At 44.0% G+C, this 16,902-nt stretch overlaps 1 protein-coding gene and 1 non-coding gene across 2 annotated transcripts; both read right to left on the minus strand.

The window, feature by feature from the left end:
* Positions 1 to 1,646: 1,646 nt before the first annotated feature.
* ING2 (inhibitor of growth family member 2) lies at positions 1,647 to 6,461 on the minus strand. Its single transcript, XM_005517650.3, has 2 exons — positions 6,190 to 6,461; positions 1,647 to 2,915 (listed from the first exon to the last, which is right to left on the minus strand). Exons 1-2 carry the CDS (start codon positions 6,377 to 6,379, stop codon positions 2,245 to 2,247), a joined length of 861 nt encoding a protein of 286 aa, XP_005517707.3. The 5' UTR covers positions 6,380 to 6,461; the 3' UTR covers positions 1,647 to 2,244.
* A 9,290-nt stretch (positions 6,462 to 15,751) lies between these two features.
* LOC148184141 (RNase MRP) lies at positions 15,752 to 16,018 on the minus strand. The gene has a single exon (XR_015772854.1).
* Between the last annotated feature and the right edge of the window lie 884 nt (positions 16,019 to 16,902).

Here is a 16,902-nt window from a genome sequence, read left to right on the forward strand (position 1 = left end):
AAATCAGTAACATTAATAATTACAATTTCATTTGTACTTTGTTCTACAACTTCGGTGCTTACTTAAGCAATGTTTATTTTTTAATACTAGGGAGAACGTCCATTTTAGGTAAACATTAGATGTTCATATAATTCTCAAGACTTCAAATCAATCTTCTCAAGAAGGAAATTTGAGAATCCTTAAACCATAACAAATAAAAAAGGAGTCAAATGTTCAGAAGACAACTTACTGGCACTTATCTCCAACAGCTGGTCTGATCATTCTCCATCAATAGCCACGATCCAGCCCCTCAAAACTATTTTTGCAACCTGAGATCAGCCAGTAGGCCTGGAAAGCAAGGTAGGGACAAGGTTTACCCTCTGTCCTACCCTACTGATGTTCAGAGCTCTTACAGGAGTTTCCTGCAGCTGTTTACTCACTGTGGTACAAGTTTCCCTACTGGAGCACTACTCCACTTCATAAATCTACAATTTTAGAGCAAAAATCCAAACCTCTGCCTTTATACTCCCCAGTACCTGGTAACTACTTGCAAATGCTCAATCCTGCTAAGGAGTCAGATCATACCTGAGGAAACAGGCTTGGTATTTTACTTACCTTATAACAGTGAGCATGCTGTGCATTGATTTGTGCAATCTGGTCCAACAGCACCAAGGCTTTGTATCCTGCATGGCACATTCTACCCTCAAGCCCCAGCTGGCACGGCCCTCTAGTGGAGATGCAAGGAGTTCTGATGGCATTCATCCATCCCAGCTTGCTTTTGCTCATCTGCCTGCCTTCTGGGCTGCTCTCAACTCAGCACAACTGATTTCTAATCAGGCTTGGCCAGAGCTGGTGTCACTTTTCCCTCTGTAGTGTCAAGGGAAACCTCAGCAGCAAGGAAGAGACCTACAGTGAGCACTGGGAACCTACCCACAGGTAGCCCCACAGCCAGCCCTGCAGAGCTGCTGCCTGCCTTGCCAAGCCCACAATTTCAGTCTCAAGAGCACTGCAGAGCAGGAACCCTAGGACTGAGCTTTGGTACCCCACTCACTTCTCCATTAGCATCTCCCATTGCAAAGGAGCAGCAACAGCTGTTTTCATCTTTTCTCCACCTCTCCTTTAAGGCATGGGGGTAAGGAAGTTCACTTTTAAGTACCACCCAAGTAGTTTTCAGATACTACCAGCATACTTCAGGACAACGCTCTTACATCACCTGTCAGAAACCTGCTGGGATTTGTCTGTTTGGCTCTGTGCCATGCATGCTTATGTTTTGTTTTTTTATATTATCCATTAACTTTTTATTGAAAGCTTTTGCCTTCAGGCTTTTAAGGTAGTTGCCCAAGTCCAAGAACTTTGGTGTTCTGCCTAAACTCAGGTTTGGCCACATGCACACATAAATACTGCTTAAGGAAGGGCAAGGTTTACACCCCAAAGAATACCAGTCATGTTTCAGCTCTCTACAGATCAAGTATAATGAAGATTCCACCACATTTCCTGTTCCCTGAAATCTTAATATTCCCTCCTCTCAAGGGATCCTTCTACCATCTCAAAGCTTATAGAGAGATCATGTTAAATGATAAATACGATATCAGGATGCTTGACAAAATCTATTACCAAAAATTGAATACACACCATAATTATATCATACCCAAAAACTGACTCCCAAGTATAGTCACAAAGACAAGAGTTTAATGTTGGCAAAAAAGAAAAATTTAAGTTAGTGGTATTTTCTTCCTTGCAATAACATACTGGTCATATGAAAGTCACTGGAGAGGTCTGCTTATAGCTCGGAAGACTTTTACAGTTACAGCTGAATTCAAAACCCCCAACTCCAAGTGCATGATGTTAACACAAAAACTGAAAATGTAAAACCTGGGATAAAGAACAAACGTAGTTGTTAAAATGCTAGCAGAGATGTGAGGCCTTTCAACCTCTTTACCATAACATGAGTTCTTCAGTATCTTTCCCATCACCATTATTTCAGGATTCGCAAGGTTCTTTTAAAATACTATTGGGGTTAAATTGAAACCAAGCGCCATCTGCTTGTAATGTCTTCTGTGAAAGGTCTGAAGCCACCCTGTTTCAATTATTTGGTTATTCAGTGCAGAAAGTTAAAGATCACAGAAGGTATAACAGCTTTTAATACTCCATTAATATTATAGATTAAAAATTATTGCATAGTCTTATGCATTTCCTAAAACAATGTTCTCTGGAAATGAAACATTTTAATATAAAAGGACCAACTCTTTAAAACAATTGTTTTCACTACCTCGACCTCCTATCCTTTTTTGATTTGTCAGTACATTTGTCCATTGTTTTCTCATTGTCTCCTCTGCACTTGGGGCAGTACCATTTTCCCTTTGGTTTGTACGTGAGTCCAACGCAGGAAAAGTGGAACCACTCAATAGGGCACTGTTCATTGTCACACCCTATCATTTCACCATAAGACACTTGGTTGCATAAGCAGTAAGTTGGTTCATTGGGATCAATTGCAAATTCTACAGGTGAAACCTCTCTCTCCTGTTTGGCTTTGGAACGTTTTTTCTTCTTAGAAGATTTCGATCTTTTCTCTTTAGGTGGCTGATCATCGCAGTCATCAATACCATTTGCTATGTGGCACAGGTCGCGGCTTTCGCTGGTTCGCTGGCGACGAGGTCTACGGGAGGATCTCTCTGGCTGGCAGGACTCCATCTTGGCCTTTTCTAGAGGCTTTTCGTTCTCAGACAGATCTTGAAAACACTGAGAGTGTGTTTCCATTTGACGGGCTCTATTCTCTACCAGTTCTAGCATCTGAGTAACTATTTGAATTTTTTCATCTCCAAGTTCTTGACTGTTGATTAATGCACGCTGAAGATGCTGCTGCAAGCGTTTCTTCTGCACAGGATCGTTTTCTGACTTGTATTTTTCATAGACATCATCTATTTCTTTTAAGGCTTCTATAAAATAAAGATAATCATAGAAATAATTACACAAGATGGAATACGCTCGAGAAAACAAATATGTTTCTAACTGATGAGAAATAGTACAAATCTTAATTATACTATACCCTAGTGGGTTGGATTGAATGTATCATTCAAATGCATGTGGTCATAAAATCAGTGTTTAAGGTCACAATCTGTTGCAAGAAAAAATTCTCATGTTCTAAAAAGAGCAAGCTCATTTTAGCCATTGGAAAAAGAAAGGATAACACAAGAGAGGGGAGACTATAGTTGTTGAGGCATGGGTAATCCAGATCCTCCTTCCACCTGAAACAGGAGGAATTTCTCTTATGAGTCCTTACCACAGTAATTCCAAAACCCTGGCCAACAAACCAAAGCAATAGCTTATTTTATCACATCAAGAATCCTGGAATTCATAGAATTGTCATGTTCATGATCTATAACACTCCAAAATTAGTTTATCCAGGTCCTCTGCTTTCCCCTCTTATTCATATCAAGGTTTGGCATTACATTTTCAAGTAGACATAGTTATAAAAGGAACATGACAACTGAAGTTACATAATAGCAAATTTACAATCAGAATGAAAATCAACTTACACCCCTCAAAATACTTTCCCTATTACCAAAACAAATTACAGCAAGCTGCATTTTAAATCAGGGTTGAACTTTTCAGAATAGGTGACCTTCTCTTCAGTGCTTCATAGGGTATTTTTAAGCAACTAGTAAACGAGTGGCTCACAGTTTGATTTCCAAGCTTTTCCCCTTCCAAGTCACGCAAAATAACTGCATGAGTTGCTGTGAATCTTTCGTTATATTTAGTTCCAAGAAGCAAGTTTAATGAACCTGAATATAAGATCAGTGTCTTATAAATCAGTCTGTACTCTATTGTTCTATATTGCTGGATTTTAAAATAGTATTTTCCAAGCCAAATGTTACACTAGATCTACACATAAAGGACAGAGAAGCTCCAAAGAGGAAAGGAAATAATTAGAAGAACTGACATGAAACTTGATGTACAGTGTTAGGTACAGTATTGGTTCAGTCAGAATTTAGGATTTTATTTGAACAGGAAAGGAGTTTATAAATGGTTCTAAATTATTTACTTCTAAAGCAAAAATTATGCAGTAAAATCTACCTCTTCCTAATGATATGCATATAAATAATTTGCTTTCATTTTAAAAGATTTTGTCTGCACTGTTGTGAAATGATTCAAGCTTGTTATCTCAACATCATTCCTAGTGATTTTTTTCCTGCTGATATCTTGGAACAGTAGCTTAAGCATGAATAGCTGCTTTTTACTATAAATTCTGAAACCTGTATGAAAACAGAAGCCAACTGCATTTTGTTCTGTTCCAGACTTTCACTAAGGCAAGATAAAGACCACTGCTCTGCCTGTCCAGTAACTCGAGCTGTATTTTCTAAAGATCAGCATTCCAGCTACCATTTAGACCATAAACGTTGTTTCCCTGTACCTTCAGCTGCATCACTTGCCTGTTGCCCTGACAAGAGAAATAAAATTTAAAAAAAAAATCTTACTCTCAGCCCCTGAAAAACACGGAGTAAGGTACTATGTATGCTGTTGAAAAAGAAAGGCATAACCAGAGTACAGTATTATACAGCCATACCATCTCCCACCCCTACTTAATTTTTTTGGAGGCAGGAGTGTAGATACAGCTATACAGATTACCTGTATTGGCAATGCCGTACCCAGAACCATCCACAATAGCTGTTCTCTTGTTCATACTGTGACAGAGAACAACATTCATCCTACATCGGTTATTGCCTGGATGTAGCCTGTAAAGATATGCTGAACTTTACATGGATCAACATCCACTGAAGAGAGCAAAGAAGTTTTGGACTGACAGTGATAGAAATTTACAAAACTTCTTGTGAATCCCCAAAGATTAGACAAGGCACTCATGCACCCTAATAAACAGCTCTGAAACCTCTGTTTAAAAAACAAAACAAAAACACAAACAAAAAACTCCAACCCAAACGAGGACCAAGTGTTCATTACAGATAATCTGATTAAGTTTGGTGGAGCTAATAAATGCTAAAACGATTTGTTTTCTAAGCACAAGAGTGACTTTTGCCCATCTCCACAGACCATCACTACCTTTTAAATTAGCTGAAATAATATGGCATTGCTTTTACATTTTCAGACTTGGGTCTAAAATATTTTTATCCCATTTTCAAGGTTTTGAAGAATTTTTGTTGTTGCTTTTTTAAAACAGTATAAGGCTTTGGTTAAAACTATCAATAAACTTCTTATATGGCCCAGTATTGTATTAGTGGCTGGATAAATACATAGAGGAGATACAGTCTAAAGAATACATTTAATCTATTAAAGGCTGAGTGAGGAGTGCTGGCTAGTCACCACGAATCAGGAGGTAAAGAGCCAGCCTTGACTAGGAATTCAAAATGCTGCAGGCAAGTCTGTGCCGTTTAAACTTTAAATCCCAGGCAATTTACAAAAGCCTGGTTTTATGTGTCTTCTCGGGTAATTAGAAAGATAATTGAAAGAATCCCTTCACAACAGCAGCCTCCTGAGGCGGCCCTTCAATGTCTAAGAGGCCTTGACGGTCCCCATGGTCCCCTGCTGCCCACGCCGAAGGAGGGAGATGCGGCTCCAGTGCCGACTCCACGGCTTCAACTTCCTGCCTCATGACAGGGGCCGGCCGGCGGCTGCCGGGATGTGCCCCTCAAACTCCGCGGGGCGCAGGGTCTTTAATCGGCATTGAACTTGCCTTCCAAAGGAACCGTGCCTTCGCATGAGGTTTAGGGCAACTTCCCGCTCCACAGCCTCCCTCCACGAGCCCAGGGAACGCTGCTGGCGCTTTATGTATCCCCGCCCCCACCGTGCGGTCTACCGTGGGACGGGCGCTGAGCTCCACCGGGACGCCGCCCCCCCGGCTCCGCACGGCGGGAGGAGCCGCGGGGAGGCCGATTTCCGCATCCCACCTCCGGCGGCACCGCCGCCGGTTGGGGCAGCAGGGCTGCCCGGCGGGGCGGAGCGGGGCGGGAGCGGCCCCACACGGCGGAGCCGGGGCCTAGAGCGGGCAGCGCGGCCTCGCCGGCCCCGAGGCGGGGCGGCCTTCCTCGGGACCGACCGGACGCCGGGAGCCCCGCGCCCCCGCAGGCTCAGCCCCGCGGGGCCCTAGCAGGGTTTCACCCCGGCCCCGGCTCCTCCGAGGCCGGGCGCATGTGCGGCGGGTGGGAGGCCGTCCCCTTCCCCTTTCCCCGCCGCCCGGTGCCCCGCGGCGGCGCCCACCTTGGCATTGCGTGTCCATCTCCCGCAGCAGCGACGCGTTGCGCTGGATGTCCAGCGGCAGCGACTCCACGCACTCCAGGTAGTCCTGCACATAGAGCGAGAGCAGCCGGGCCCGCTCCCCGCCCGGCCCCGCCGGCCCCGCCACCAACTGTGGCCCCGCCAGCATCATCCCCCCGCGCCAGCAGCACATCCGCCGCCGCCGCCGCGCCGCCCGCACCGGGCACGGGGTCCTTGCGGCTGCCCCGCTCCCTTCTCCGTCTTCTTCTCCTCCTTCTGCCGCCGCCCCGTTGCCCTCGGGCAGATGCGCCCGGGAGGCGGTGAGCGCTCGCCGGGCCGGGCCGGGCCGGGCCGGGCTGGTGCGGCCGCCGCTCCGCGGGGTCCCGCGGGTCGCGCGCCCCTTCCCGCGGTGCCGCCGCCGGAGCAAAACCCCCGCTCGGCGCCCCCGCCCCTGTTCGCAGCGCGCATGCGTGAGGCCCTGCCCTTATAAGGCGCGGCCGGCGGCGCTGCCAGGGGTTCGCATTCTCCCGCCTTCCCCAGGCACGTGCTTCCATTGGCCCCGGCGCGCGGCGAGGGGCGGGAGCGCGCGCGGGGGGCGGAGCCTCCGTTAAAGGCGCCCGGCGCCTCCGGCGCTTCCGCACCCCGGCGGAGCCGCGACCCACGCAGAGCCAGCGCGGGCTGTCCCTGCCCGCAGTAAGAGCCACCTGATTTATCTTTAAAGAAAAGCAGTGATGATTTGTGATGAGCTGCTATTTAGGGAAGCTGAGTGACGTTTTCATCCTGAGAAATCATTTCAAGAGTACTTTAAATAAAGTACTTTAAATAAAGGATCAACGAAACTTCGGCCTTTTAAAACCCACTCGCCAAACAGCAAATCTCCAAAATTTGAGAGTATCCTCTCTTTCCCATGCGCCCGGCAGAGATTGTATCAAATCTTGGCCACAACAATTATAGAAGGAAATAAAAATTATACTCTTTGTGTATATACTGAAATGTCGAGATTTCATCTCCACTTCTCTTTGAGACTTTTTTCAGGTCTTTACTTCATGAATAATAATTGATAAGCATCAGGAAAAGAAAATTAATTTTGTTGAGTCTTGAAACACCCTGAGGAAACCTGTATATTTTGCATTGTTTCATTTACATTTTAAGCATTAAAAAAAAAAATCCAGGGAAAATGCATATGGTAAATGTATCAAACAAACAAACAAACAAAAAACAATCAGAGATGATTGAATTCAGGAATGAAATTGAAAAGAAATAAATTCACATTCCCAGACCCTCTTCTGTCTTACATTCTTACGTCTAGTTAAGTAGCCAGCACTAAAAGAGTACCCATACTAATCTTGTAGATAGCATTTATTGACCTGGAGTAGTGGTGAAGCAGCATCACAGGTTGCACAGAGAAGTTGCATAATCTCCATCCTTAGATATTTTTTGAGCCTCCCTGGATGAAGCCTGACACAACCGATCTGGCTGTGAAGCTGGCTCTGCTTTGGTCGCCTCCCAAGGATCCCATCCAGACTTCTTTTTTCCTGTGATTTTGTCTCTGTGTGGTCTGCACCAAATAGCTCCAGGGCTAGTCCTACAGGAAAATGTGTCTCACATGATGGCAGTCTGCAAGTGTTATTTTCTTAAGACCCTAGTTCACAGAACTATTTAAACATTCCTAACTTCCAAGTTACACAACCACTGAACGTGAACATGTGTTCTACATGGCAGGGAGTTTCATATGTCTATGCCCAAGCTGTTGAGTAATTGTAGCTGCAGTCAGTCAGCTTTGCCCAAGTCAGCAATGTGTTGGCAAGGTCATAAAAATGAATGAAAACAAAGTTGTAGGCAATACTTTCAAAACATCCTTCACTACACTGATGTCACTTTGGCCAAAAAAACAGGAAGTCTGTAATTCTGTCTGTTCATGTTCTTAGGAGGGCACCTTCATCTTAAAATCAGTTTTAATTTACAGTGTAACACCTGTAAAACTAGCTGCTTTTTTTTTTTTTTTTCTTTTGTGCACTGTTACTACGGAGGTTAATGAAGCCTCAGATAATTTTTCACTACTTGTCTCATTTTTGCACAAATAGATTTAGGAAGTAGCCATAACCTAGTTACCATCAGCACTAACTCACTGAAAGTTTACTGTGTAGTGTTCATTGCTGTCATTTATGAGTAACTGAGGTAACTGAAGATCAAAATTTTTTATCTAATATTAACAGATAACACTTACTGTACAGGCAAAAAGCACTACCTGTATGACAGTGAAAAGGACCTGGATTAATATAAATGATACAATATTCTTGAGAAAGGTGCTGGCTCTTTTGAGGGAATGTGTTTCTGCTTAGAATAAGTTTGAATGGGTGTAACATTCTGCCATCTCATGAAGAAATAAAGCTAAGAAATAGGAGATTCCCCTACAGAGCAGAAAAAATAAAACAGAAAAGTTAATTCAAAATTAACATGTTATTTAAAATTAAATGTCAGTTACTATTAAGTATGAATTTAAACCCAACATTTTGGCATAATCTTTTTTTTCTTTCTCACAAGAAACTATGCATGCACTGTCAGTAAAGAAATAGCCAAGAAAGTAATTCATAATATTTGTTACAAGTGGTTTCTGTGCTAAAGGCTTGCTCTTTGTCACTCTGGGTGAACAGTATTAAAGGTACAACAGAGAACAGCTAATGATTTCTGAATGTAAGTGTTGTTTGCTGCTTTCAAACACTAAAATAAAAATTTAAAGTTTGAGGAACCTTAAGAATGCAGCAATGGCACTGGACCAGATTTCCCTAGGAAAAAGGCGGCATTAGTTTGCTGCATGATTGAAGCCTCAGGGGAAAGGAAAGCAAGAAGAGTAGACTGAATTCTCTGCTTTGCTCATGCCTCAAAATGGCTAGGAGCAAGCACAGGAGAATTTTGATGTATTGGGCTGAAGTTTTCAGGTTAATAGATAGTTCACAGATCCAACTATGTCCCTTCTTTCACTGTCTGTATGTGAGAATAATCTGGAGATAGGAAGAGGCATGGTAGAGCAAAACCTTGCTAATTGTAGAGATGAACAGGCAGAAGGATCATCCGTTTCCACCAACCCTCTCTGCTAAGTGGAAAACTGTCAGCTTGAGGTTGACATACACAGGGATGTAGTATTAGGGTGTATTGCATCAAACATATCTCCATAGTTGTCCAGCAAGGGTAAGGAATATAAAGAGGTTCTATACCCAGTTTATTTAGATTTATTTATATATCTCTCTAAACTAATCCCAGTTTTTATGGAGAATAGATCCCAACTGTTTTTGTTTCTTTATAATTTATCAGTGTAGGTTTTTAAAGTCCCAACCAGAGTATTCCCCTTCTTTTTGTGAAAGATTATTTCGTTATATTACAGACTTTACTACAGTAAAAATATTACCAGAGATTTAATTCAACTAGTAATTTCCCCAATTGAAGTTTCGCCTCTCATCTTTCATCATCTTGATTTTACATCCTCAAAACACAGATGATTCCTGTCCTGTTTCACATAATAATACACAAGTTGGTTAGGGTTTTTTTAATTTTGGTTTGGGTTTTTGTGTTGTTTGTTTGTTTGTTTGTTTTGCTTTGTTTGGTATTTTTTGTTGGATTCTTTTTGGTTTGTGTGTTTTTGTTTGGCTTGGGGTTGTTTTTTTTTCTTCTTGCTTTCTATTGATAACCCAGGAAGTTTTTCAGGCTGTGGAAAAAAGAAAAAGCAGCATTATTGACGAGGACAAGTCCATGGGGGGCTGTAATTGTGAAAGACATTCTTAGCATTTAGTAGAAATGCTCGAAGGATGACAAGAGGGTCCTTCTTTTAAGCAAAATAACTGATTTTTGATTATATGTATTTCTTGTCAGAAATGCTTCTCTGGCTTCCATGGGATTAAATGGATGAAGAATCATCCAAGATACCACAAAAATAAACACATTAAAAAAAGAATGAGTACAAGCTGTATGGGCTTCTTAAGAGTCAGCTGAAGGAAGCTGTAGGCCATAGCAGAGTTTTGTACAGGCGATATTCTGGGAAGAGGCTATCCTTGCCAGAGATACTACTATGTTGGACCAGGTAAGCTATTCTCAAAAGCTTCTCTAACATCATGTCATCCAAAAAACTTCCTGTGATGCCACACATTGCTTTTTGTTTTCCTTAAAAATTAGGCTTGATTTATCTGGAGAATACAAATCATATGAATTCAACTATTACTATTTTTCTCTTTCATTTACAGAAGTGTAGAATACTTAAGACATGAACTGACATCAGAGCATTTCAATAAGATGATAAACTAAAGAGTAGATTTCCTGAAAATACTAGTATCTGCTTTTTTCCCCTGTTAGCTTTATCTTCAACTGTTACAAAGAGCTTTCCAGTACCAGGTAATAAATATCCCACACTTACCACGAGATGTATATTGTTCCTCACCTACAACATCTACTCTGTTTTATGCCAATATGCTATAAAATAAAATCCCTTCCTGAACCCAACTTAGTAACCAGTTGGCTTGTATTAACACAGGCAGCCACAATATCCTGCTCAATGTTTTCTTTAAGCAGATAGATTCAGCTTATTTCACCATGAGCAGACTGAAAAAGGGAGTAAAAAATGCAAACTAAGTTTACTTTGTGTTTTATTTTGTAATAACTTTATTTATTTTTTATGGTTCTTCACATTCAGTTTCCATACTCTAATGCCACAGCAAAAAGTGTTTTGAGAAATTGTTATGCCCAAGGCACGACGTGTTAAGAAATTCACTTACATTTGACTTCATTGCATTCATCAGAGCATACTGACACATTGTCACTTCGTTTTGAGTAGAGCCACGCTGCTCCTTTTTGAGGCTATCAGCTCTGTTTGGAATGCCCTCTGGAAATCAGCAGAAGCTGGACACTACCTGCTTCTCACAGGTGCTATGGAGCATGCTTGGCTGGCATAGGAACTGCAGCTCCTTAGAGGAGAGCCACTGCTGATCAGCTGAGGGGCAGCATCTGGCCACTGCAATGATAGCACCACATGGATAATTTCCTGTCATTTACAACATGGATCTGTCCACTTGTGTCCAAAATAACACTTCCCTGCTGTTCTCCAGGAAACTGCTTTCACACAGTAACTCTTCTTCCTCAGCTACTATTATAAAGCAGAAATGATCAGTGGTTTTGGTTTCCAGCTCTAGAACCAATCACCATGTGAAAAATCTCAGAAGGTGTGCAGATGATGTTTAGGGAAGCCAAGTTAGAAATGGTAACAAGGTAATCTTACTGCAAAGGTAACAACTGTCTTGCTTGTTTTACCTCAGCCCTGAACCTGATCCTCTTCCACCCTAATAAATGGAAGAATCCACATGAATTTAAGGGAAAAGAACCAAGACCCTTTTGCACACAATAAAGAAAGGATTTTGGTGTGTTCTTACCTGAGGTGCCTACTGACATGGATGCTGCATTTCTGTGATTTTGCTTCTCAGCATAGGTCATGTGAAAAACACATTCTTACTTCTTCCTTTTGTGAGTACACAAGTGCACCTCTGTAATCAAGGTTATGAAATGAGGGTGGGTAGTGTACCTGCAGAAAGTTTCGATCATTGATAGTTCAAGACATTCATAATATTCTCCCATATGCAGCTGTTATTTTTTCTTTCTAGCTCAGGAAATAAAGGTGGGAGTCATCCAGCTAAATATGTGGAATGAGAGATAATCTTAGTATAAATAGGTCTTGCTCTAAAAATGTCTTCATTGACTGTAAGGGGAGCCCAGGTCTCTTGTCACAGATGTCAGTGAAATGAATTCCACTCTGTATGCGAAAATGGGGTAATTACATGCCTATGATTACTATTTATGAAATTCAGAGTTCCCCTGAAAACTTGGACAGAGTTTTGACATTCCTCATTAAAACTCTGCAAAAAACAGGAGGAAGCTTCATTTTATTTCCCTGCTAGTGTGGGGTTTTTTCTCCTTTGGAACCAGCTTATCCTAGCCTAGTAAAAATAATTAATTTCTAGTGCAACTGAAAAATCACCACAAATAGCACCAGAGAGTAATTCCATATCTTCAAAATAACCCTGTAGCACCAATTCACCCACATTAGGGGTTTTCTAGTAGCGCTTCTGCTAAGCAAATTTCTCAGTACCATCACTTACTCCGAGTTACCAAAAAGTAGTATTGCCCTTTGCTATTAGGATATGACCAATGTACAGGGTTTTTTGGTTTTTTTTTTCCCAAGAACAGACAGAGTTTACATTTGTTTTATTATTCAGTTGTAATTGTGAGAAAAATTAATGGTTAAACAATATGAATAGATTCCTGCCTCTCAAACATCCTCTTCTTCAAAATAACGAGAAATGTGGCATTTACTCCAAACTAAAGCAGGCTTTAGGCTGGAAGACTGCTGTCAAAATATAGGCAACATCTGACTGAACATAGAACTTAGCTGCAGTTAAAATAACAGAATAGGTGAGGCTGGAAGGGACCACAGTGAGCCATCTGGTCCAATTTCCCTGCTCAGGCCGGGTCACCTAGAGCACATTGCACAGATTGTGTCCAGACAGCTTTTGAACCCCTCTAGAGATGGAGACTCTACAGCTTCTCTGGGCGATCTGTTCCAATGTTTGGTTACTTACACAGTAAAGAAGTTCTTCCTCATATTCAGGTGGAACTTCCTATATATCCATTTCTGCATGTTGACTCTTGTCCTATTTCTTGGTACCACCTAGAAGAGCCTGGCTCCATCCTCTTGACACCCTTCCTTTGGATACTTAAAGACATTGATAAAATCCTCTCTCAGCTCTCTCTTCTCCAGGCAGAAAGATTTGAAATGTAAAATGTAAAACATCAGAGGATTTAATAAATCCATTGGTCAGTTTTCTTACTAGTGACAAAATATCTTTTGCCCAATGTGATTAATCTCTATATTCATATTGAAAAGAAAGCTCCTTTTGCAGCCCACTTGGGCTTAACAGTTAATGTTACTTGACCACCAGTAGCAATGAAAACTTTAAAGGGCTACAGGCTCAGATGTTGGAGCTGAATAATGCTTTTTTAGTTGCAGGAATGTTACCAGAGGAGGAAAATACATTGGTGGTAACCACTGTCACTCACTCTTCCATTACCTTAGGAACAGGCAGTAGTGCTCAGAAATTATCATGCACGATTTTCATAATTAGTCTACAACATATTTGAAATTGTTACCAGGTATCAACATAAAACCTGTATTCCTAAATGCCCATCTGTGAGTGAATGTTAATTAATCACAGACTAAAAATTGAGGCATCCTGACAGCAGATTTAATGGCAGCATTGTCTTAAAAATGCTTAACCTACCTAATGGCAGTACATTTGCTGTGGAAGTGGCAACTAACAGAACCATCTAGAAGGCACATACACATAGTCAAGTTAATTGTTGTTACCTGAACAAAGAGCATGGCATATTATACATTATGCAAAAACATAGCAAAAATTAACATCTAGCTGAAAGAAAAATTTTAAAAGTACAGATATTGCTTTTATTTTCTCTGTATTTTGCAACTTACAAGCTCAAGGACAGATTTGCCCAGTGAAAGAGAGACAGCATCAAAATTCTTTTTCCCCACAGCATCTGGACCACTAGACCGTGTTGTGTCAGCTTAGTTTAGCCTATAGGCAAGAGAAGTTTGATGTTTGATGTATTCTCTCCTACTAACAAATTTGAACACCAACATTTACCATTACCTACAGGTGAAACCATTTTGTTCACACATGCACAGAACCAGTTCAAGTCATTAAGGTGCTATAGTGCAATTTTAGGGCCAAAAAAGAAAAACAAGCACACATCAGTCACTGCACAAGCTTCAGCTTGTCTCCACTAGCTTAACTGTGGTCTTCAGCCTTTGTAGCAGGTGCTTCACAGAGCTTTAGATATATCCTTTTAGTAGTTGAAACTGGGACACTGAGATTTCATCACAATTTCTCAGCCAAAAAAACAAGACTTCATAGAGCTGTGCCCCAGTTTAGTTGTTTCTTCGGGGATGGGTTCTTTGACAGCATTTTAATTTGAATTCTCTCTTTCCCCATAGATGTATAGGTGATTCCATGCAGGATCACAGGAAAAAACAAAGACAGATGAGTAGTTCAAGTGGCTAAGACACCAATCAAAATAACAGCTCAAGCCAGGTGGTTTCTGAGCCCCTTGCACACCCTTTCAGGGCTCTCATGTGAGGCAGTCAGAGCTGCCACCACCAGTTCTGCAGAGGTGCTCCCTGCTCTGCACACTTGTCTCCTCTGCCTAGTGTGGGCTCTGACATGGCTGGAAAGGGGTCACCATGAGGATATTGCTGGAAGAGGAACAGCAGGTGTTGGAAACTAATACTGCACTGAAACTAAAACTAAACTAACTTTGCAAACTGTCCTGTGCCTGCATATAGGCCACAGGTCTGATGCTCAACCAAAGATAAAGACATCATTTAGCAGACCTGGGCTCGCCACAGGAACTTCAAACACACCAAGATGGAATGAACCAGAAGGAAGCATTGTCTCTGGGCCACTTGTGAGCTTTTAGGGTAAAGTGACAAAGATAATTTGGGTAAGGTAATAAACCATTTATTTTGGGTCTGAGATGCCCGAATTTTATGTCATTTTGGGGATCTCTGACAGTGCTCTTCTGTCGTGTTTTGTACGCAGACATGACTGTAGTGCAGCAGAGGGCTTTATTCCAGCTGACCATGATGATGTGCTATGTGCTTGACATACTAGAGGCAAAAGTGGTACTGCCTATGAAATTAGTTCAGTTTTTCAGCACGGCAGCAGCATCTTGCATAGTTAGTACCTGGGAGTTGAAGCATGAGAATCTAATTAAAGTGGGCAAAAAACACTGGTGGCACGCACTGGCCTTCCCTGCAGAGAAGGTGGAGCAGGGGATGCCAGGGATAGGTATGCCCCGCACAGCACAGCCTGGGTAAGAGGCCGCGGTGCTGAAGAGTGTGGTTTGTACTCGGTGCTGTGTCAGTGTTTGTGCCGACGCCCAGACACCCACCGAAGCCTCCCGTGCTGGTGCACCATGAACTTCTGTGTGGTGCAAGTGCTCGCAGCAGAGTACTGCCATCTGGCCTCTTGCTATTTCCTCGAGCTGGGAAGGAGGGAAAGCCTTTTCTGGCAGGTAAGTGCTCCGTCCGAAGTGCCTCCCCGATTGAATGTGCTCACGTTGGACAATAGGAGGGATTGCCAAGCATTGGAACAGGCTGCCCAGGGAGGTGGTGGAGCCATTGTCCCTGAAGGTGTTCAAGGAAAGATGACATGGCACTTAGTGCCATGGTCTGGTTGACAAGATGGTGTCCGGTCAAAGGTTGGAGTCGATGATCTCAATGGTCTTTTCCAACCTTAATGATCCTGCACGCCAAGAGGCGCCTGAAGTCCAGCGGGTATGAGCACCGAGGGGCGCGGGGCCGCTTGTCCTGCACGCCACTGCCGGGGAAGCAGCGTGCTCCCGCACACGCTTTGCCGTGCCCGCGCAGAGCTGTGCCGCGCCGGGGAGGCACCACCCCGCCGTGAGTGTCCCGCGGGATGCGCCGCTGCGGAGCCCCCGCCCGGCAAAAGAGGATGGCCTGAGAGTGAGCCCCGTTCTGTTGGCGCGCCTGCCGCGCTACCTGCGTATCTGTGGCCGTGACGAGAGCCCGCCCCGCGCTCACCCGCTCGGCCCGGGGGCGTCTCGGCGGAGGAAGGCGTGAGGCGGCAGCGGGCGGGGGCGCGGTAGCGCCCGGCACTCTCTGCCGGCGGTCCGGGGACTTTCCCCTAGGCGGGCCCGGGGCCCATGAGGAACCAACGTCCTCCGTACGTGGCCTAGCGAGCAGGTCTTCAGAACATCCCGGCTTCCGTTAGCAGCCGACGACGGTATATAAACATCAACAGATAGGACAACTTCGAGGGCAGGGCGAGCACCTATTTGAAGAGGGTTTGCCTCCCTGCTGGCTTCCGCAGGCGATGCACAACCAGCAGGCGGCCTTGCCGCCCCCCGAGGGGCGCCGCGGCCCCGGGAGGCCGCGGAAGGCGGCCGCGGTGGCACGGAGCGCCCCTGGGAACACGCTATGCAAATGAAGCGCCTCGGCCCCGCCCCGAGCAGGGAGGGGGCGCCAGCATCGCCTTGTGGCCGCGGCTGCGGCCGCCCCGCTGAGGCCGCCGCGGCGCCCGCAGGCTGCAACAGGAGCGGCGGGCGATACACCCCGCACGGGTGCGCACCCGACAGCTGCTAACAGCAACCAGCGGGCGGCTGTCCGCAAGGACCCTGCCGTGCGTGCCGGGCTGTGCTAGCAGTCCCCGGAGGAAACGAGAGTCACTTTCTAATGGCTGCGATTTCCTACACTAGAAAAAAACGGGGTCAGTTTTCCTTTCGGTTGGTTGGTTTGCATTGTGCCCCTGAGCCAACTCTGCACACCTACAGTGTAATTGAAGGTGTTCTCCCTGGCCCTCGTCAGCGGAGTCTGATAGGTAAAGACCAGCAGCCCAGTCACTAGAGACCAGGACGGTACCTGGAGGAGAGGCACAGCGATTTTACAACTGACAGGACTGCACAAACACTTCTTGCCACAGCCAGTTCTCTCAATTTCTTTCTTTCTTTCTGCCTTCCTCTAGGGCTGATGAAATGTTAATGAATTCTCATTCAAATACTTGAATAGTGCTTATTCACTTGTATGTGAATCCTTGTATTGAGTTGCTTTCCATGCAGAATGTGAAATAAAAATAACACGCTTCA

This window comes from Pseudopodoces humilis, chromosome 6 (assembly GCF_049639895.1).
Source record: "Pseudopodoces humilis isolate 2021_Gansu_Grassland_sample_001 chromosome 6, ASM4963989v1, whole genome shotgun sequence".
Classification (NCBI taxonomy): domain Eukaryota; kingdom Metazoa; phylum Chordata; class Aves; order Passeriformes; family Paridae; genus Pseudopodoces; species Pseudopodoces humilis.